Source organism: Phyllostomus hastatus, unplaced genomic scaffold (genome assembly GCF_019186645.2).
Source record: "Phyllostomus hastatus isolate PE091 unplaced genomic scaffold, TTU_PhHast_1.1 phas_scaffold_93, whole genome shotgun sequence".
Lineage (NCBI taxonomy): Eukaryota > Metazoa > Chordata > Mammalia > Chiroptera > Phyllostomidae > Phyllostomus > Phyllostomus hastatus.
Genome location: NW_025334042.1, coordinates 39,085,867 through 39,108,317, shown reverse-complemented (window position 1 = coordinate 39,108,317; position 22,451 = coordinate 39,085,867). Strand labels below are relative to the sequence as shown.

The 22,451-nt window shown below is 36.7% G+C and overlaps 1 protein-coding gene across 4 annotated transcripts in view; it reads right to left on the bottom strand.

Annotated features, from left to right (window-relative positions):
* ABCC9 (ATP binding cassette subfamily C member 9) overlaps positions 1-22,451 on the bottom strand; it is a 114,847-nt gene that overhangs the window by 59,227 nt on the left and 33,169 nt on the right. For all 4 annotated transcript variants that reach the window (XM_045829307.1, XM_045829308.1, XM_045829310.1 and 1 more), the window contains 5 exons: positions 21,614-21,756; positions 14,285-14,393; positions 9,716-9,823; positions 5,355-5,427; positions 4,386-4,491 (listed from right to left, as the gene is read on the bottom strand). In XM_045829307.1, coding sequence (XP_045685263.1) covers positions 4,386-4,491; positions 5,355-5,427; positions 9,716-9,823; positions 14,285-14,393; positions 21,614-21,756 — 539 coding nt within the window. The remainder of the gene's footprint in view (positions 1-4,385; positions 4,492-5,354; positions 5,428-9,715; positions 9,824-14,284; positions 14,394-21,613; positions 21,757-22,451) is intronic.

Genomic DNA, 22,451 nt, shown 5'->3' with positions numbered 1-22,451 from the left:
GCCATTAAGAGATGGGATTATTGTCTATGAAGTATTCATAAAAAATGATGTATAAGTTATGGGAATTTTATAAATATGTATGCTTATTTAAATCCTTTCTTATACCTTTGTTATATTGGTTCTTTCTCCAAGACACAACCTTTCATTGGATTTTTAAATTAGAATCCAGGGAGAGATTTCTTTCAAAAAAAATCTTAGCCTCTATTGAGTAAAAGTATATCTTTCCTCTTATTTGCCTCTTTGCTAGCTTTTATAAAGCTCAGAGTGGAATCTGTGGCCTATATTTTATAATGGACTATATTTCATAAGTGCATGCATTTCCATCTATTAATTTCTCAGATTATTATTTAAACCCTATTTTCCTTCTTGATATCTTTATCTTTTTTCAAGATTTATTATATTATGTAATTTTAAATAAAATAATTCACAACCTTTATGAAATAAAGCAGGATATCTTACTGAGGAATGTGGAAAATAAATAACTAGATTGTGTAAAATACTCTCCTAACTCCCACATCCCTTACTTCTCCATTAAAAATAAATTACATTACAGTAATTACTAATGATGATATTGGGAGTCAATTTGGCTCAAGTGGAGCTAGGGCCTATAATCCTTTGTTAACACTGAAGAAAACTTTATAAGGCAAATGTCCTTGATAGAGATATGAAAACCAAACCTCAAGCTTTTCCTGTCACTGCCTCCCATTCTTTTTCTCTGTCTTAATGATAGTGAAACCAAGTAAAAACAAAACCCAAATAACTTGATTATGGCTGCACATATCACACAATGTAATTTAACCCAGGAAGACCTGCTTCTCCAAGCCTACAGTCATGCAAGACGGAGGGTGGCAGTGGCAGGGCAAGCACTGGCTGGTGCCTGACCTTAGTAATCAACAGGAACTTGTCATGAAGCAAACCCCAGGCAGCAATTATTTACCAAGCTCTCTGCTGAGCAGTCACAAAATAGTTTCATGTCCACTGTCTGATAAATTTGCTCAACAGAAATGAAAGGTACACTCAATTTCTTAGCCTTCTTTCACCCATGATACCAAAAATAGGATTTACAGTTCTATTGTTTCCTGTTCAAATTTCACATCCAAGCACTTCCTTCTCTTCATTGGAGTATAAAATAGAATCTATTCTTAAAATGCCCGTAAATAGTCTTTACTCATTCTTGAAAGATGTCTGTGCACATGAAGAGCAGGCTAACCCACAGCAGAATTCACAGTGATGGGTAGAAATTGATACTGAAGAACATCTGTAGGTCAGGAGCAAAGTTTTTTAGTCTTGGCTCAATTGACATTTGGGGCCAGATAATTCCTCTTGGTGGGTGGGGATGGAGCTGTCCTGTGCATTATAAGTTATCTGGAAGCACCCTGGCCCCTACCAACCAGATCAATAGCAGCCTAATTTCCCTTTGTGACAGCCAAAAATATCTCCAGATATTGCCTAATGTCCCCAAAGTTATATCTGGTTTAGAACTGGTCTACACTCCAATTTCTTAGGTAAACTGTAACCAATTTCTACATAAACTGCTTATGGTAGCTACTAGGTAGATAATACTACGGTTCTGAGGCACTTTATTTCCACAATGTGCTTTGAAGAGGCCAAGCCAACCATTCAAACATCCAGATGAAGTTCCATGCTACATACCTCTTTCTTAACGTCCTTAGGGGTGCACTAGCCTGACTTATTCATATCTCTAACTAGGTATTTCTAATGTCTAGCTTAAATTGGGTGTGAAGAAAAATGGCAGACTTCTCAGCCCCTTATGAAGGTTCTGGAAAAATTATTTCATATTTCTTCTCTGAATATTGAATCATTAAGACTCTGTTTGCATTTGTATATATTGTAGGTTTTCCATATCTTCTTTTTTATACAGTTTTCATTTTTTATTTTTTAGGGCCACCTTCCTTCCTTCCTTCCTTCCTTTCTTCCGTCCTTCTTTCCTTCCTTCCTTCCTTCCTTCCTTCCTTCCTTCCTTCCTTCCTTCCTCTCTCTCTCTTTCTTTCTTTCTTTTTCTTTCTTTCTTTCTTTCTTTCATTTCTTGTTGTTTTATTACAGTTGTCCCAATTTTCCACCATTGTTCTCCCCTGCCCCACCCACCCCCTGCTCCCACAGTCGATCCCCACCCCATTGTCTTTGTCCATGGGTCATTCATACAGTTCTTTAACTAAGCCCTTCCCCTTCTTTCCTCCCTTCTCCCTCTTCCCTCTCCTCTCTGGTCCCTGTCAGTTTGTTTCCTTGTTTCCATGCCCTGGTTCTATTTTGCTCATTTGTTTGTTTTGTTCATTAGGTTCCTGTTATAGGTGAGATCATATGGTATTTGTCTTTCACCACCTGGCTTGTTTCACTTAGTGTAATCCTCTCCAGTTCCATCCATGCTGTCATGAAAGGTAGAAGTTCCTTCTTTCTTTCTGCTGTGTAGTATTCCATTGTGTAAATATACCACAGATTTTTTGATCCACTCATTTACTGATGGGCATTTAGGCTGTTTCCAGGACTTTGCTATTGTAAATAATACTGCTATGAATATTAGGGTACATAGGTTCTTTTGAATTGGTGTTTCAGGATTCTTGGGACATAATCCCAGCAGTGGAATTGCCAGGTCAAAGGCAGTTCCATTTTCAGTTTTCTGAGTAAATTCCATACTGTTTTCCACAGTGAGTGCACCAGTCTGCATTCCCACCAACAGTGCACTAGGGTTCCCTTTTCTCCATTTCCTTTCTAACATTTGTTGTTCATTGATTTGTTAATGATGGCCATTCTGACTGGTGTGAGGTGGTACCTCCTTGTGGTTTTAATTTGCATCTCTTTGATGGCTAGTGGTGCTGAGCATCCTTTCATATGCTTATGGGCCCTCCGTATGTCCTCCTTAGAGAAGTGCCTATTCAGGTTTTTTGCCCATTTTTTAAATTGGGTTGTTTGTCTTCCTGGCATTGAGTCCTATGAGTTCTTTGTATATTTTGAGAATCAAACCCTCATCCAAGATATCACTGGCAAATATGTTTTCTCACACAATTCATTCCCTTTTTATTTTGATGATGATTTCTTTAGCCATGCAGAAGCATTTTAATTTGATGTAGTTCCATTTGTTTATTCTTTTCATTTCCCTTGCCCTGTATTGGTGAACATGTTGCTGTGTGGGATATCTGAAATTTTACTGTCTATATTTTCCTCGAGGACTTTTATGGTGTCATGGCTTATGTTTAAGTCCTTTATCCATTTTGAGTTAATCTGGTGTATGGTGTAAGTTGGTGGTATAGTTTCATTTTTTTTGCATGCGCCTCATATGAAAAACCTACAGCCAATATCATACTTAATAGGCAAAAACTAAAAGCTTTCCCCCTAAGATCAGGAACAAGGTAAGGGTGTCCAATTTTACCACTTCTATTCAACATGGTATTGGAAGTTCTAGCCATGGTGATCAGAAAAGAAAAAGAAATAAAAGACATCCAAATTGGAAAGAAGGAAGTAAAACTAACATTATTTGCAAATGACATGATAGTGTACATAGTAAACTTTATAGGTTCTACCAAAAAACTACTTGACCTAATAAGTGAATTTGGCAAAATAGAGGGATACAAAGTTAATATTCAAAAATTGAAGGCATTTTTGTACACTAACAGAGAAATATCAGCCCTGGCTGGCGTAGCTCAGGGGATTGAGCATGGGCTGGGAACCAAAGTGTCCCAGGTTCGATTCCCAGCCAGGGTACATGCCTGGGTTGCAGGCCATAACCCCCAGCAACCGCACATTGATGTTTCTCTCTCTCTCTCTCTCTCTTTCCCTCCCTTCCCTCTCTAAAAATAAATAAATAAAATCTTAAAAAAAAAGAAATATCAGAAATAGAAACTAGAAAAAAGTCCCATTTACTATAGCAGCAAGAAAAATAAAGTACCTAGGAAAAAACTTAACCAAGGAGGCAAAAGACCTGTGCTCGGAGAACTACAGAACACTGAAGAATGAAATTAAGGAAGACACAAACAATTGGAAGCACATACCATGTTCACGATTGGAAGAATCCATAACTTCTTTTAGTATAAGATGAATTCTAAATTATTTCTTTGATTTCTTTGATTTTCATTTAACTCTAAAAATCTATCTTTATAATCTCAATCTTTTATCTCAGCCACATACTAGTTTATACTATTATAAATCTCTATATAATTGCTTTCTTATTCTTAATTTATGACATTTAATGTTCTACAAATTTAAATAAGTAAATATATACATATACACATACATAAACAAATACATAAATAACTGCTTATTTCTGAGTGATTTCTCAGATTCCTGGCATAGGAATCTATTGCTCTAATTTCTTCCCTTGGAAGATCATCAGATATGACAGAGCAATAAGAACCAATTTAAAATGCACATACTTGCTCCAGTGAACTTTTCCTTCCAGTGTCTGCATCTCACCGAGGATGGCAAGGAGAAGAGATGACTTCCCACATCCCACTTGGCCCACAATCATGGTTAACTGACCTAGAGAAATGAACAAAGGATATAACAGAATGAGACAGAATTTCTTGATAAAATAAAAGCAAAATACATTTAGAAAAGGCTGATGTTTCACAATCAATGGCTCAGCTTTGGTCTCTGGCAATGAGGTATTCCTAATAGCTCCCTTCTGTGAAATATAAGTTTTTTGAAAAAAGAAAAAAAATTAAAAGATATATAACTTAATTTATTTTTTTCAAACTATAAGAATAGCTGGAATTAGTGAACAAAACATTGAAATATTTGCCTAAAGTATCTAGATTAGTTTTAACTTTATTATTCAATTCATTCAGGAGAAAAAGTCAGTTTTGAGTAAATCTAGTAATTGGGGTAAGTGACTTGAGCTGTTATTAATATATCTTCTCCAATCTCTTACATTGACTTGCATGTATAATAGGAAAATCCCAAACTACTGACCATTAGGAGAAGTCAAAAAATATTTCTATTCAACTATCCAGACATTTTGAATAGAACATATTAGATATTTTGGCCTTAAATATCTTGAAAATGTCATCAGTCTTCATTAGGGATAAAAAAAAATAATTTCCTTATCTACACTTTCTTTAAATCATTTCTCAAACAAAATGAGAAACCCCATTATTTAAATAGGACTAATCAACAACTGAACTGATTACAGTTAATCTGGACACTGTCCAAAAATCTACACTCAGTAGTAAAAGGCAAGTCTTATTTCTAGTCATTCCCATACTGACAGTCATGAGCTCCCTGGTGCAAATAAAATAATTATAAATAACTTCTGTCTTTCTTTTCATTAGGCTCAATTATCATGAAAAATCAATGGTTGTGATAATTAACAATTACAAAAATTAGTAACCAATGATTCTTACCTGTTGGGATTCGAATATTTATATCAGATAACGTAGCTAAACCACTGCCCCATGAAAAGTACCCATTTGTGACCTAGAAAATATGATATAAAAATTAAATTATAAAATTATATAAATATGTAGTGTTAATAATAATGCAATTAAAATAAATTTTCTTTTTAAAGCACTGACAGACTTTGAATACAAGAAAGAACACATAGTGGTAAACTTATAGAGCTCTAACTATTTAAGAGGTACAGGCGAAAAACAAAAGAGAATGGGAGTATTGTAAAAGGAGGGTCTTTGAATTAGTGACATTATGAAGAATACTGAAAATTTGGGATTACTGGGCATTTTGTTGTGAGAAGTCTTAAAAAGCAATCACCCCAAATATTTACCAAGTAACTCTCTTCACTGATTGTTTTCTCACTACCAGGCAATTCTCAGAATCCTGGTGATGCAACAGAAATAACTACAAATTATTCTGCACAAATGATTGTTACATGAAGAAGAAGGTTTTGTAATAAATGAGTTTCTTGAACTATATGGATTCATTGTTTTCATTGAACTTAAAGAAAAAAATAGAGTAGAGGAATAAAGCACAGAAATGAGGTACCACTGCTTGGGAGTGTAAACCTCAACAACCAGCAAGGATCATAAGAACTTAAAATCATCCAAAACTATATATTGCTTTTTTTGTTATTATTTTATTTTTGCATTCTATTTCTTTTAGCAGGCTTCAAGTTGACTTGATAGTTGTAATAGTTACAATAATAGGGTAAAATAGGTATACCAGAACCCAAAATTGAGAGGGTGAATAGAAATAGATAAGTGGAGGGAAAGATTTTGAAAAGTTCAGTAAATTAAAGTGAGACTACACCTTGCTTATCAATTAATACTGTGTTTCAAAACCACAAATGATGACATTTCTAAGTACATTTTTTTAATTTTGCAGAATAGATTGGTGATGTCTAAATTGTTAGTAAATATGTCTCTAAAAACATCTTAATAAAACTTAAAGAGTAAAAAAGTTTTTTTGAAAAGGCTAGATTGTTTTTCCAAGTAGGTTTTCTCTAGCTCATAAAATATATGGCATTTATGCATGAAACATACATCACATACATAGGCATGAAATTAATCCTGGAAAGAGTGTGCAAAGAAGGCTAAATTATTGATTGCTTTACAAATTTTCTGAGCACCCACTATGTGTGAGGTTCTGTATTGGGACTGACATAGGCTACAAAGAAGGTATAATGCACCCTCCTTACCCCTATGAAGCTTGCTGTTAGATGAGTAAAACAACCATGGACGTAAGTGTAACATAAGGCAGCATGAGCTAAGTAGTAAGCAGACAAAATAAACAGACAATAAGTAAAATAGCAGAAGAGAGAGAAAATTATTTATATGTGAAGTGGCTTAAAAAACCACAGAAGAAGAGTTCTTTTAACTAGTTTTGGAAAAGATATTGAACTTCAATGAAGGCATTTCTGGGTAAAGAACTACAATAAGAATCAGTGCAGGATCAGAAAACTGTGAAACATATTGTGGAAATAATAAAGGTAGCTGCGACAGGGGTTTCAGATACTGTACCTACCTAAGTGACAATTAATGCTCAGCAAAATTATACAGCCACCACCTGAGGCTAAGCATCCTTCTTTCTCTAAGGCAGTAAACAGGAAGCTACAAGAGCTGTAAGTTAGATGGTTTGGAAGAGGGTCAGCATGGAATGGAGAGAGGCCCTACATGACAACTTTATGCTATCAGTGAATTGGGAGTGAAGGTTATCTGCAGAAAGAGTGGGTGGAAGAGAGATAGGAGGTGGGAAGAGAGTGCTAAGAGCTGAAGAGCTACTGTAGATTCTGGAAAATAATGCTGATGAGAGGCACGCAAAGGAATTGCCAAGAACTACCGAGGGTCAGCTGAGTTGGAGATAATAAATCTGAGGCCACGCCCACTTGGAGAGTTGTGCCATTTTCTTCACAACACTCAGCAGCCTGCTTATAAGACTGTAGGGGGTTCAAGGTTGGACTGCCTACAGAATGGTGCTAAAGAACTGGGAGAAAAGAAAAGGGCTCAAGTTACTGGAGGTTTTGATGACATTAAAAACAGATACAGTGAAGGTACCTGGGACAGCTGGAGGGTCAGATCTGATGTAAGTGACCGACTGCTACTATAGAGATGAAAATGTCAGAGAAGCAGCAGCTCCAGGAGGTGGCTAAGTGTAAACACAAGTGAGGCTGTGGATGTGGAGTAACCATAGATTTAAGGGATATCTGAACTGGTACACGAGACAGGCTGTGCACTTGAAAGTTTAAATTACGTCCAAGCTTGGCACCAACTAAGGTAAAAATATGAAATGAAAAACAGATACTTGAATCTTCAAGGAAGTGGGGGAGTGCAGCTAACACTATAAATCTCTGCAAAGGTTCATAACAGAGTAGGTGCAAAAATGATCCTCACAGTAGCATTTGCGACAGAGGGAAGATGGAGACAAGCCTAGCGCACATCACTAGGGGATAAGGAAAACAGTGATGCGTGCTGCAGCACACAGCAGTGCAGGTAGCAGGGGCAGGCTGTCATAAAGTGTCTCAGTAAACTGAAAGCACACTGATGCTCATGACAACGCTACATATTTTGCAGGAATACAAGTGTGTTTAAGTGCATGTATTGAGCATGTTAGCGCTGGAGCCACAATGGTGGGAGGCCAGGGAAGAGATATGAAAGACAGCAGCAATGTGTACGTTGGGGACCTCAGAGGGAGCCGACATTCTTTGCTTGGTGGTGGCTTCAGAGCTGTTTAGTTTTTCATTTAATGGTACATATATGTTTTATGTAATTTCTGTTGCACTTCACAATAAAAATATTTCAAAGAGATAAATGAGTTATTTCCAATTTGGGAATTTCCACCATGAATAAACAATAATTTGGGCTTGAAGGTGGGCTTGAACTGTTTGGCCATTCAGAGGCATAGCAGACTCTAAGACACTGATAAAGAGGGTTTGGGGCCTTTTTTCTTTGGTTCGTAAAGTCAATTTTGAGAAAAAATGATGGCCTCCCATTTTTACACTTAAAATGAAAACAAATCTAAAAGGCACACTAAAAAGACATATTTTTAGATTCCTATTACATTGAATAGAAAATGAGAGTTAAAAAAGTAACCCTGTTTTCTTAGACACTAATACATTTGTTTGTTAGTTCGGCATATATGAGAACTTGTAGCATAGAGGAGATCCTTTCTGGTCTCTCATTACCTACTTTTTCATAGCCTAGTAGTTCACACCCTATTTATACATTATAATTGCCTAGAAAATTACTAGAATTATTTTTTAAATGATATCCATATATTTTATATATATTTAAACATCTCTAGGTTATTCTAAGGTACACCCAATGTTAAGAATCACTACAACTCTTTAAAATTCACAGGTCACATATTTTATCCTCAACACAAACATACTAAAACGGCATCTCCAACTCAAGATGGGCAGACCATGGGTCAGAGAGGCAAAGTAATTTTCCCCAAAGTCACACATCAAATTAATGGCAGAGGTGGAGCTATCAGAGGTTTATTCTACCCACTAACATGTTAGCTCCAATTGTAAGCATATTGTAGGACAGGTATTGTGCCAGGTAAAAGGAATGAGAGAAGATTTAAGCTCTTGGCTCTATTCTACAATCCATCAAACCTCTCTCATTCTTTGATTGGATGGACAGTGAAGGAAGTTAGATAGTCAGAAGCAGCTAAAGCAGCGAGTTTTCAAGGGCTAGTTTCCTGGACTACTGTGGCTCCGAAGTCCAGAGGCTCTTGGCTATTGCAAGCATGTATTCCACTCCTTGCACAGCACTGACCCTTCCCTGGGGCTTATTCCAACGATCAGTCCTCAGCCTGTGTTCCTCTGGTGGCCCGTTTACAAAACCACATGTGCTGGCGAGCATACCAAAGACTGAGTATAACATTAACCAAAGGCAATATTGGAAACTTGGGTGAATGCATGCAGCACGGTATAAACTTTTCCTGGTTGAAGACAATTATTATTTCATTTATTTCCTTAAAAATTGGGTTTATAATATTGGTATTCTCTATAAATCAATTTACTTGGTAGACAAACATGAGTATGAGAGGAATTACATTAGATACTAGCTTCTAAAGCAGATTCAGAAGAAAGGCTCCTTCTCAAGCTATTGAAACACACTGCTGAGGCAAAACTGCAGTTGGAAGGTAAGGAAGAACTCATCAGGATATCTTTTTAAAAATGTTATAAGGATTAGTGATCATTGTAAAGAGACTTTAAAGACACATTTCAGGACATGTTTGCTGAGCTTCACCATAAAGTAGTAGCTTAAATGTTTCTATTCATGTAAGAATCCAGGAAGTGAATAACCTTTATGGCAATATCCTCGGTCTCTGCAGGACGTAGACGTCTTGTTGATTGCTCATAGCTGTCCAGGTGATATCTCCCAGGCTGTTTCCTGTTTATAGTTTTCGGCTGCTACATTCCAAATGGGAAAGAACACAAATTGAAGTTTTATGAAAAAATTCAGGTTTTACTGAACTCACTTTGCTCCTTCTCCACTTGAATTCCAAGAAAAAGAAACAAGTAAAATAAATGTCATATTTAAACTATTTCAATGGTTTCCTCAAAAAAAAAACAAAACCCGCAAATGATAACAAAAATGTGTTCTGCTACAATTTTAAATCTAATTCACAGCTTTTTAAGAAAAAGGAAAATACGAAGATAGGCTACGCTACTTGCAAACAATGGAGGTTGAAGTGCCAACCCCCAAACTAGGTTTAGATATTTTTTTCTCCAGCAATCTGGGTGAACATACCAAGGCAATAAAAACAAAACAAAACATGCGTTGTGTCAAAAGGCACACAGACTAACTCAGGTTAAACCTGATTCCACTTGTTAGGCCATCAGGCCTGTAAATGTTCCAACAGTATCTTTTTTATTACACTCTGAATCATGAGAATTTTGACTCTCATCCACTCACTTAAGTCAGATTGGGCTAACATCTCTTCAGGACCCAGTGTGGAGGAAGAAAAAGCATAAAGATCTAGGATATGTTTGACCAAACATGTATCATTTCATAAGGAGATCCACAAGCATTGTAAAACGATCTAGTCTTTCTCAGATGTTAGAGCATTGTTTCCAGTCAACGGACCACAGCATCTGTAATAAAGAACATGCCGGCAGAAACTGGAGAGTCTTCACATACTTCTAATGAACTTAGATCATAACTAGAAGTTTGTTATTTTCCAATTTTGAGTTTAATTTCAGGGGATAAAGATAAATGGCTAAAGAGAAGGTAGAAAATTCAATTTTGTAAGCCTCTAATATAGAAAAGTTTAAAAGCTCAAACTTTGTCCTAAGGACAAAATGAACAAGTATTTCAACATAAATAATTATCTGTTTTACTTGCTTTATGGAGATTGTGAGACTAAATATTAATACACTTTAAAACTGATAATTATCTATAAAAGCAAAGGGTTCTAGAATTGTGAAACTTTTTTTTTGCCTGGAATTATAGGTTTAGCTTTTTGAAATATCCATTGAACTCTACTATCAGAATTAGAAATGTACTCAAATAACCAGTAACTTAATCCAAACAAGATATTGTTCTTCCAATTTCCACCAATTGGTGTATCAACTGAATATCACACAATGAAATAGGCTGCATGCAAATAATTTCACAGATTAAAAAGTCACTAAAAAAAAAACTACCAGTGGTTCTGTCACAGAGAAAATACTTAATGTATTTCAACTGAAAAAGTAAAAGAGTATCTATGAAATTTTATTTCAGTTTTGTTTTTCTTCTCACAGCTTCACAGATGACCCTGGAAGTACATTGTATGAGATGCTGCAGAAAGTCACTAACATTTAAGCTAAGTATATTTTCCACACAAGACAGGTCTATGCCAGCACATATATTCAATGTCTTCTAGAGTAATTCTATAGTAGTACTGCCCCCAGAGATCCAAAAGGAATGACTTCATGTTCTTCGCAAAACTAAGGAGAGGGTGGGAGGAGGAGATGTGTTGACAGAGATTTGAGTTGGAGTTCCACAGATGTAATTTGAAGAGACTTTGGCTCTAGAATGTCACTAATTCTCCGTGGAGATTCTACAGCCAAAACCACTTAACTCTAAGCTTTTACAGACACAGCATCTTAAGCGCTCTGAAGATGGAGTCTCCATTAGTGTTATTTTCAAATGCACAGCTTTTTTCACTCCATTTTAAAAAGTTTGTCGTTTGTGGTTTGGCCCATCAGCAGTGATGAATGACCCTGAAAGACATCAGAAGTCCAGTCTGGTTTCAATAACCCTGAAGATATTGGATGCATTTGAAGGGGATTCTTTTTTCCTTCCAAAAATCTTTTCTCAGTTCAATATTTCTTCTAATGTTCATCTCCTACAAAAGATTCTTCAAATTTCCTTGACTCCACAATCTTGACCTCCTCCATCCCCTTTCTCGAGGTCATCTCACTCTGCTCATCCTCACATCTCTGAAAGATCACGGGCAGTATTGGAAACCTGACCCAGTAAGTTCTTTGGTCATTGCCTGCCATTCAAAGTATGACAAGGCTGGTCCTAATCAAATGCTTGACTTTCCTGCTGCCTCAAAGTGTAGACACTCTACAACATGTTGTTGTCTTTGTGTCCATGTCCACACAACAATCGAGCACTTTGAGGCACTGTGACGTTATGTCCATAAGCTCAGGTGGTCGTTCCTCCTCAGAAAAAACTCCCCTTGCTCCATGAAATCCCTTAACAGAGAGTAAAAATAACTTCGGAAAAGCAGAATAATAAAAAAAAACAACCTAAATATAGCCAAATGCTCATCTTAACTGTTTTCAGGATTGTTAAACATGATGTGAAGAAAAATTTAATATTGAATGACTTCTGATAAAGGCTTTCCAAGCCTCAATCAATTCCAGTCAGGAGATTGCATGTTATAGGGTTTTGCTTTTTGGGGAGGTTACATAAATGGTGAGTGCATTCGTATTTTTTTCTAACAGTAACATGAATAATATTAACATAACTCATTTTAGAATAACGTCTTTCTATTTTACTCTTATAAAATATACATATTACTTTTAAGACAAGAATTTTTTATACACCTCTCAAGAATTCTATTGAGTTCTATTGCTTTAAATACTATTATTTAATGGCTGATTTCTCTTCTTGGATGTCAATATATATCTCAAGATTATCAGGTGCAAAATATACCTCTTGATTCCACCTCAATATAAACCTACTTATTCCTCAGCCTCCCTATATCAGTTAATGGTTCCATCTACCTAGCAGTCAAGCCAATAACCTGATATCCTTGAGTCCTCTTTTCCCCTTATCCCTGCCATCCGATCTACTAGCAAGTCTTTGTCAGCTCAATCTAAAAAAATGTATGTTGAATTTGATCACTTCCTCACAATGTCCACTGAAATTGTAATAAAAACTAATTCTAACCATCATTTCTTGCCTATGTTATAACAACCTCTTTAATGATCTATCTGTTCAATGCTTATCCCCACTGACTACTTTCCACCCAGTAGCCAAAGTGGCATTTTAAAAATATAAACAAAATTATATCAGTGCCTACTTTGAAGCTCTCCAGTGGTTTCCTGTTGCATGGTAATAAAATGCAGATTCTTTCCATGATCTACAAGACTCTTAATCGTTGTTCTTATTTTGTCCTTTCTCTCCCTTCTTCACCAGGCTCCACCATAGTGCTCCTCTGTTTCTTGAACACATCAAATTATTTCTCATCTCAGGGTCTTTGCATCTGCTAGTTCTGTGCCTGAAATGCTCTCTTCCCAGATTGCTGCAGCCCAAATACTTACTCTTCATTCAGTTATCAGTTCAAATGTCAGCTTCTTGAAGGGGTCTCTTGGGAAATGACCACCCTGCTTTGAGTATCCCAATCACTCTCTCTATATATTTTTATTTTCTTTCTACAACAAAGTTATCTCATTTTTCACTTGTTTTTCATCTGACTCCTGCCTCAAGGAAGCAAACTCTGTGACAAGAAGGATCCTGTCTGCCTTGGTCACTGCTACATCTATAGGACCTGGCATGAAATACAGGGTAGTCAATAAGTCTGGAGACAAAGGCAAATACAGTACATAATCCATGTCAGATTACATGTAGTACATGACAAAATAATACTGACTGTATTTCCAGCCCCCATGTATTGATATATCCTGAGTAAGTATTTGTGCAGTAGGTGGGTAAAATGGTGCAATAGGTGAATAAAATTCATTCAAGTTTTAATTCTGGCTCTGTCACTTCCTAATTCTCCGACTTTATTCAAGCCATATAACATGGAAAGTGAACATACTAATCTGAAAAATAAAAACAGGTAAGTCAAAAGACAATGCATCAGAAAGCACTTTTTCAGTTAAAAAGTATAATATAGCTAAAAAATACTATAAGAATATGGTTCATGAGTTATAAGCTGACTTTATATTATTTTTAGCTAAAGCCTGGTTGTACAACCTCTTTCTGCTTGAATCGAACAGGTGCTGCCTTGGTGATATAAAGTACAGCATAGGAAGTACAATCAACAATATTGTAAGAACTATGTATGGGGCCAGGTGGTTACTAGACTTATCAGGGGATCACTTTGTAAGTTATATAAATGTCTACCCATTATGCTGTACACCTAAAACTAATATAATATTGAATGTCAAGTGTATTTGAAACATAAAAAATAGATGGTTATAAAATGTGTTAAGTCTCTTGGGATAATCCTTTGATGATTTACAAAGACAAGCCTTATACATTTATTGATGATTTTAGATTTGTGAGGTTTGTTACAGAAGCGGGTGGCAATCATTCTTCATATAGATGAAAGTAAAGCTTACGATTTCTTCCAATTGCACCCATTTTAAGTCATCCATTCTAGGGGCTATTCCCTATTCACAGTTTCTATGGCAAGAAAAAGCACTTACAACTCCAGTGTGTTTCTTACAGGACTCAAAAGGAAGAGAACCTTCACCAGTTCGCCAGCTGTCATCACCAATCTCATCACTCAAGAGAAACTCATTCAACTTTTGAACGCTGCAGAAAGCAAATAAACATAGAGGGTTAAAAATAAGACTACAGACAATGAAGTTGGACTTACATAAACTCTTCCCCTCTCATTACCCTGTTGGGCAAGCAGCTCTGAGCATCATGTCTCAAGACAAGCTGGAAGTTTAGCTCAAATGAACAAGCATCCTAAATTGCTCAGGAATGATGGATTCCCAGGAACTAGAACTTTTAGTGGTAAAAGCAGGAAAAATCTCAGAAAAACCAGAGCCATTCAGGTACCTTAAATTAGTCAAATTTCTTTTGCACTATTTTTTTTGCAATTGTATTCATTGTCAAAAATAGTAGAGTTGGAGAGGAACTTGAAACAGAGTGGTTAAAAACAATAATACAATGAGGGAAGTATTCATTATGCCACTTTTACAAATGAGGAGAAATAAGATTCAGAGAAGGTAAGCAATCTAAGAGCATTTGGTGTGAACACACAGATCTGGGGTCCACAGCCACTGGTGCTCTCTGGAAGCACCACATATTACACGTATTTGCTGCACCTGGTAAGGGGAGGGCCCTCTAGAGAGCAGGTATTTAAAGTGTTGGCCAAGGACCAGCTGCGTCAGCCTCACCTGCAATTTGACTAGAAACAGAGAATCTCAGGCTCCACCCAAGATCTACTTAATCAATATATACATTTCAACAAGATCTGGAGAGACTTCATAAGCACATTACAGTGTGAGAAGCCCTGCTTCAAAAGGCTGGTTTGCAAACAGTGTTTATTATGGTCTCCTTAGGCTGAGCACAAAACTTGGTCCTCCTGTCCCTCCCTTTCTAACTTTTCAAACCAATGACACAGGATTACAAGCAAAAACAGAGTCACAGAAAATAGCAACATGACTTGACAACATCCTCCTATCAATAAAATAATACACTACAGAAAACTGTGAAGTTGCAAGAGAAATGTTCCTTTTCACATTCTAGAATGGGACAAACTAGCTCGGCACATGCAGCTTCAACCACAGCGAAGACACTGCCTTTGGTAAGATACTAGAAAACATATATTTGAAACAGTTTTCTTTTAATTTTTTGCATTTGAGGTTATAGTCAAGTTAAGTGCTTCCAGATAGATCTGACTAGTTTGATTTTGTGGCAGAGAGTAAATTGAAGAAAACTAAATTTAATTCAGTCTTTTGCCCGTGAACTTCCAGTCCTTTATCCTTACATACTACTTCCTTCCATTGAAAACATAAAGGTAGATAAAATTCATTGGGACAATCTAATGTTAACTTCCAAATTATATTTTCAGGCAACTAAAAGAGGTAATTGTTTAAGAAGAGCTTTGGCTGAATAATATTCCATTGTACATATATGCCACAATTTGTTTATTTATTCATCCATTTATGGACACTTGGGTTGTTTCCACCTTCTGGCTATTGTGAATAATGCTGCCATGAACTCAGGTATACAAATATCTATTCAAGTCCCTACTTTTAATTCTTTTGGGTATATACCCAGAAGTGGAATTGCTGCATGATATGATAATCCTATGTGATATTTTTTGAGGAACTGCCATACTTCCCCACAGTGGCTGCACCATAGTTCCAGAATTCTCCTTTTTTTTCTATTGTTGTTCAATTACAACTGTCTCAATTTGCCCCATTGCTGTCCCCCACCCCACCCACCCCGTGCTCCTCCAATCAATCCCTATCCTGTTGTCCATTTCTGGAATTCTTGACTCAGTTAAACATATTACTGTTGTAGAAACATAGATAAACCTTGAAGATACTATGCTAAGTAAAATTAGCCAGGCACACACACACACAAACCAATTGTTGTATGATTCCACTTGTATGAGATACCTAGAATAGTCAAATCACAGAAACAGAAAGTCAGTGGTGGTCACCAGGGACTAGAGAGAGAGGTGAGTGGGAAGGTATTGTTTAATGAGTGTAGAGTTTTGATCTGAGGAGGTAAAAAGGTCTGGAGACGCACAGTGGTGATGGTTGCACAACAGTGTAAATGTACTTAATGCCACTGAACTGTACACTTAAAACAGTTTAAATGGTAAATATATGTTATGTATTTTACTCCAACTTCAGAAAAAGAATTTCAGACCCCCAAAAGAAAAAGAGCTTCCATCTGTGTACCCTTTTTGAGTCTTTGCAGCAAAGCCTGACCATTAGAAATGCCTTACACAATGGCATTTTACTCATTGTACATGGCATTATTCTCTTTATTTTTTAATTGAAGTATGACTGATATGTAATGTTATATTAACTTCAGGTATACAACATGATAATGTGATATTTCTGTATATTTCAAAATTATCCTACAAGTCTAGTTACATCCATCACCATACACAATTACAAAATTGTTTTTTGTGATGAGGACATTTAAGCTACACCTTAAAAGTAGTAGTAAAAGACTTTCTTTACTTTTATAGATTTTAATGGTCATTCTGTTCCTAATGTTTTGAAGACACTGGGTTTTAAGAAGCACAGCTTCATCAATCAAAGGACTACCTCATACGATCTCACACTATGTCCTCCTTCACAAGGAAAGTACAGGGCCAAGCTCATTTGCCTCAGTAACTCTAAGTCCAGCAGCTCCTGGCGCACATTACTCAAGAATGTTTGTTGAATAAATCAAAGAAGGAATAAATCAATGATTCAGGCACTTAAGTAAAGTCAGTTGCTTGAATTCTCCACTTCACTTTTCTAGTACACATGCAAATCTTACTGAAGATTTTATGGAATTGCTGAGCTCCAATACTGCTGAATAAGGAGAAACAAGGTCTCTGAGCATACTTGGGGTATGGGAGAGCTTTCTTTTCTCTTTATAACACTCCCCATTCGGAACACCAACTACAATGAACACTGGAGGACCCAACACTAACCCTTCCCTGAATTTCCTCTTCCTTGTCCCTCCCCTGCTTCCTTCATTCTAGGCTTTCTGGCTGAGGGTTCCCTGCATTGCTGTTTTGTCATTGTTTGTTTATTGTCCATCTGTCCCATTAGACTGTGAACACCTTAAGAGCAAAGATTTTCATCTTCAGAATCTACCTATGCCAAAGATATAGCATAATAATTCCTCAAGAAATGTCTGGTGAATGAATAAATGGGTCATACTAAAAGCATTTCCTGTTCATATGAGGTCCTTTCAGAAATCAGAGGAAAAACAATTACGACAAATGCATGAATCCTGACCAAGGGTGAAGTAATTTCCACCATGCTGCCAGGCTTATATTTAAAAAATCCAAATCTGTTCACACAACAATTCTTTTTTTAAAATAACAAATGACACCCCTTGCCTTTTAGCATCCTTAGCATCATCTGCAAGCCTCATCCCCTCTCTCCACATCAGATTGTTTCCCCAACTACACTCAACCACTTTCACTGCACTAAATATACTGAGACCTACTTATCCACCTTTTCCTCTTGCTTATGCTGCTTCCTTACATAGAACATGTTTTTTTCTTTTTCTTCAAATAACTGAGTCTTACTAATTTTTTTAAGATCCCACGAGGGATCCACTGTCTCCTTTAAACCTTCACTGACCAGACTATCTGCCTCCTCTTTTGATGACGTTCAATGTTCCCCATGTGGGGCCCTGGCGTTCTGTGTAGAGCTCTGTAACAGCATAAGGCATTGTATTGTCATTAGCTTCCTCTCTTCGCCTCTTTAACTAGACTGTGAACTCCCTGTGAATTTCACGCTACCTTTCCTCTTCACAATCCCTAGTGCCCAGCAATGCACCCAAAGTGTTAACAAATGCATGTAGACCTACAGAAATCTCTCTCTGAGGTATGGAATGAAAATTAGTAAGATGTTGGTGAATTGGTAAAATGGGGATTTTTAAAAATATACTTTTTGTGTATCATCTCCTTAATTACTTCAACCACCATAAGCAGGAGCTCTTACTGTGCCCATCTGATAAGTGAGGAAGTTGAGGTACAGAGACACTAATGAATGTAAGGTTAAACAATGAGTGTTCCATGGCAGTGCCTGGGTTTACAAGCAGGCACATTTGAGACACACCAATTTTCTATCCTGCTTCCATTATCTTTATTAGTCAGTATTTTATTAATTCCCCATATATTTAGATAATTTACAAACATATTTAAGGTTTTAATTACACTTGTTATTTTCTCATTTTTCCAGTTTCACTTTGAGTTCTTACACACAGCTTGAGTAACCTCGTACAGGTATCGCATTAGTTGGGAATAATTCTTTTTGTGGCTGACAGTTACATGTTTTTCTTGTAATTTTTCCTGATGTTTTTGTAAAATGGGCACCAGATCAAAGTGGATATCTGCTCTACAAAAAATATCAGTAACAATTTACTTGATTAAAGGCAATTGCAATAGACAAGCCAAGCATACATTCCTTTAGGAGGTACTTGAGACAAGAGACACAAAGTTATTTTCCACAAAGCAGAGTATTCTTTTTGCTCATTTTTCCCTTGGCAAATAACATCTTTGGACCTACATGTTGCATTATACATCAAATAACAGAAACCTAAACTCAAATTATTTATGAAGGATGCAACATATGAACTTCAAGTTTCCTCTAGAAGAGCAAAACACATAAATTACTTTCTTATAAATATAACAAAGTGGAGAACTGAGAAGAACATCCTGAAAAATCACTCTTATTCAAATGATTTATTTAAGATAATACTTTTCTTCACATCTCGCTCTGTTTTGCAAATGTAGACTGGAACACATCATTATAAAATGTCCAGAGAGCTCAAATGCTATGGAGTCCAGGGGTCATGAAGAGATGACCTGGAACATAAGTGCCTCTCTCTCCCATTTTATTATGTATCCATGGGGTCACCCATTGAGCAATGTGAAGAAATTTTGTCTAACAAGCTAAACATTTTTAAAGGAAAGTATAGAATCCCCCATAGCAAAGAATTTTACGTGGCATGGAAATTTCCTACAGTAGAGACGTTTATAAGTCTCTACACATATGGGTAACACAGTTGGGGAGTATGCTGCACCCCACTCTAACCCACCAAATTTCTGAATGCATTTAAGAATGCACGAAGAACTTACGACTTCCACAGTCCTAAAGACGAAACTTCGAAACCAGCTGACCTAAGTCTCTGATTATAAACAGGCTGTTGTGGGCCAACTGGCATCGAAGATTGGTCACGGGTTCCCAGGCACAGAATATGCCGAGCCCAGTCAGTCAACAATGGGAAAGTGCTCAACTGGGTTCCCAGAACCAGCACGCAATGGGAAAAAGCACTGGCCTCTCTGTTGACTGCTCATCTCTGTAGGACCCACAAATCAACCACGGAAATTCATTTTAGAGAAGTTTTTGTAAGCAGACTCCATTTGGCCTATGGCTTGGGAAATCTGGAGCTGAGCCCTGAAAACAGACTGGTCTTTATCAAACTAGCAAATGCCTGTTCCCCGGGACATCGGGAAGAGAGAGTACTACACAGAAATACACAGGGAATATTATCAACCCTCAAACTAACCAGGATTTACTACAGCACAATTTTATGCTGTGGACTTGAGGACACTACTAGATTTTTTGTTTTTTCCTTTTTTGATTTTCATATCAACTCTTAACATTCTTTCGGTGCTTTGTCACCTCCTGATTTCAGAGTATATCCAGTGTAAGTTATCAACCACTTTCTGTCTTCACTGAGAGCAGTACAAAGTCAAATTTCAACTTAAAACACAACTGTGAGAGGGACAGCTATTAAATGGAGAAAATGAAAATAAGGACCAAAATAGCAGACTCTGGCCATTTATCAATTTTAGTGTTTGAAGTAGCTTCCCTTCCAGAGCACTGCCTAATTTGGAAGTGGTGCTACAAAAATCAGTCAGTGATCTGTGCAAGTGTTTCAAAAGGCAGAACAATAAGAAAAGAAAGTTAGGGCAGATGAGACCGGAAGGCCTGAGCTTTAAACTCAGCTCCAGAATTGGCTATTAATAGCATATCTTACAGGATGGGACTGAAATCATGTTATGATACTATTGTAACCAATCAGCACTTGTTTTATAATAAGATAATATTTACACATTTTAAAGTTATTTAGTAGGAAGATGTGGTTAAGCTAATATAAATTATTGCCTAAAACCCAAGATTATATTTTAAATATTACTTTTCTTAGTAATATATAGACATGGGGAAAAATTAGCTACATTACAAAAGATATTCTACATTGCTGTCAATGCTAACACCATACTCTGTACATTTAAGACCACAGTTTTTTCCAATTTTCCTTTGGTATTGAAACATCTTGGCATTTCTTTCAAAGGCCAGATATAAATACACTGATGATCTATAAAGTTTACAAGATCTTGTAGTAAAAAAGCAAAATACTACTTTAAGAAGATGGTCTTGTTTATAATAAGGACTGATACATGGTAGACTATGGCACGTACACTGACATATAACATATGTAGTTTGGTAACATGTATTATATAATATGAGTAAAAATGGTGGGGAAATGGTCATGATCATATATCTATTGCCGTAGTTGTACACTGTGGGCCATGGTGAGCCTGAGACAAGTCTACACTGGGTAGCAACATTACAGAAGCACATTTAAAATGAACAAAACACTGAGCTGTTATCAAGTCTTTCCTTTTGCAAAAACTGTGAGCCTGGAATTCTTTTTTTAGATTACAGTGTTATGTTAATGTTACTGAGGCATAAGCTGATTCACCTTCACCGCAAAACATGACTCCAATCATAAAAAATCTTACAAATATGTGTACCTTTTGACCCACTCCTTCAATGGAAAACAACACAGGCATATTCATCAAGGACCTTAAAAATGTCCATACTATTAGTACAAGTATTCCCACTTCTAATCTAACTTAAGAAAATAATCAGAAGGTAAACAAAGTTGTTTACCTCAATGTTATATATATATTATTTATGTTAGGGAGAAAACAAAACACTCTAAATACCCAATAAGCAGGTAGTCAATAAATAAATTATAATAAATGTCACATAGCCAGTAAACATGGGTAATGATCAAAATGAGGGAGAAAATAATAAAAACCATAAGTAAAACAAGAGTCAAAAACTACATACATTCAAGATTCTATTTTAGAATAATTATTTTTATATGAAATAAATAAAATAATAAAAGTCAGCATACCAAACATTTTAACCATGGTTATCTCTGGACAGTGATTTTGCTGTTTTTACATTTTTTTGAATTTACTACTACAAGCATGTTTTTTTTGTCACCAAGCAAAGAAATCCAAACACTCCAGGGCATACCTTATGATGGCTTTCACTGCAAACCTGACCACGGTGGACAGCAGGAACAACGGGGTGACCAGGATGTGAAAGAGAGACAGCGAAGCAAAGGCCTCCGCAGGTTTCAGGCTATTCCCACTGGCGTACGCATGGGTCACAAACGTCTGCACAGAGAAAGAGTTTCTTCAGAAAGCTGGAGAAACCTGCACAAATGCTTGCATGCGACTTTACAGACCTAGTATGTCCTGCTCTGCCGAGATGTCCAATGCAACTATGAAAACAGTTACAGCCCCCAAAGTACTCCCTATGAAAAATATACTTGCTATTGGTAGAATACTTAATGGTTTACATTCATTCTAGCAGCAAACACATGAAAAGGGCAAACCAGATTCTGTTTACAAATTAGTAACTTGACATCTGTTAAATTGCCCAGTAGGGAAAGGAACAGTGAGGAGGAACCAGAGTTCTTAACAACCAGCCAGGATCTCTGCAACCAAAACTACACTTTCTGAGAGAAAAAGAAAACATTCCATTGTTTTCAGGTCCTTATTGTGGACCTTTGCTAAAACTGCCAACATTGGGGTCCAATGCAGACATATTTATATTTCTAAATATACTACCAGCTCTTGGGTTTGTAATATAAGTTTGAAATATAATGTAATTATTTAATGTTTCCTGGTTGTTGAGCTTACACCATCCTGTTGTAAGAATGTCTGGGAACCAGGTTATGGGGATCAGAGCAATGAGCTTGCAACTACGGGTAAAGCTGCTCCCAGGGCACATTTGGCCATGTTCCGGGATATTTTTTATTGTCATGCCTTGGACTGGGGGGTGTGGGGGTGGGTGGGGAAGAGGATTT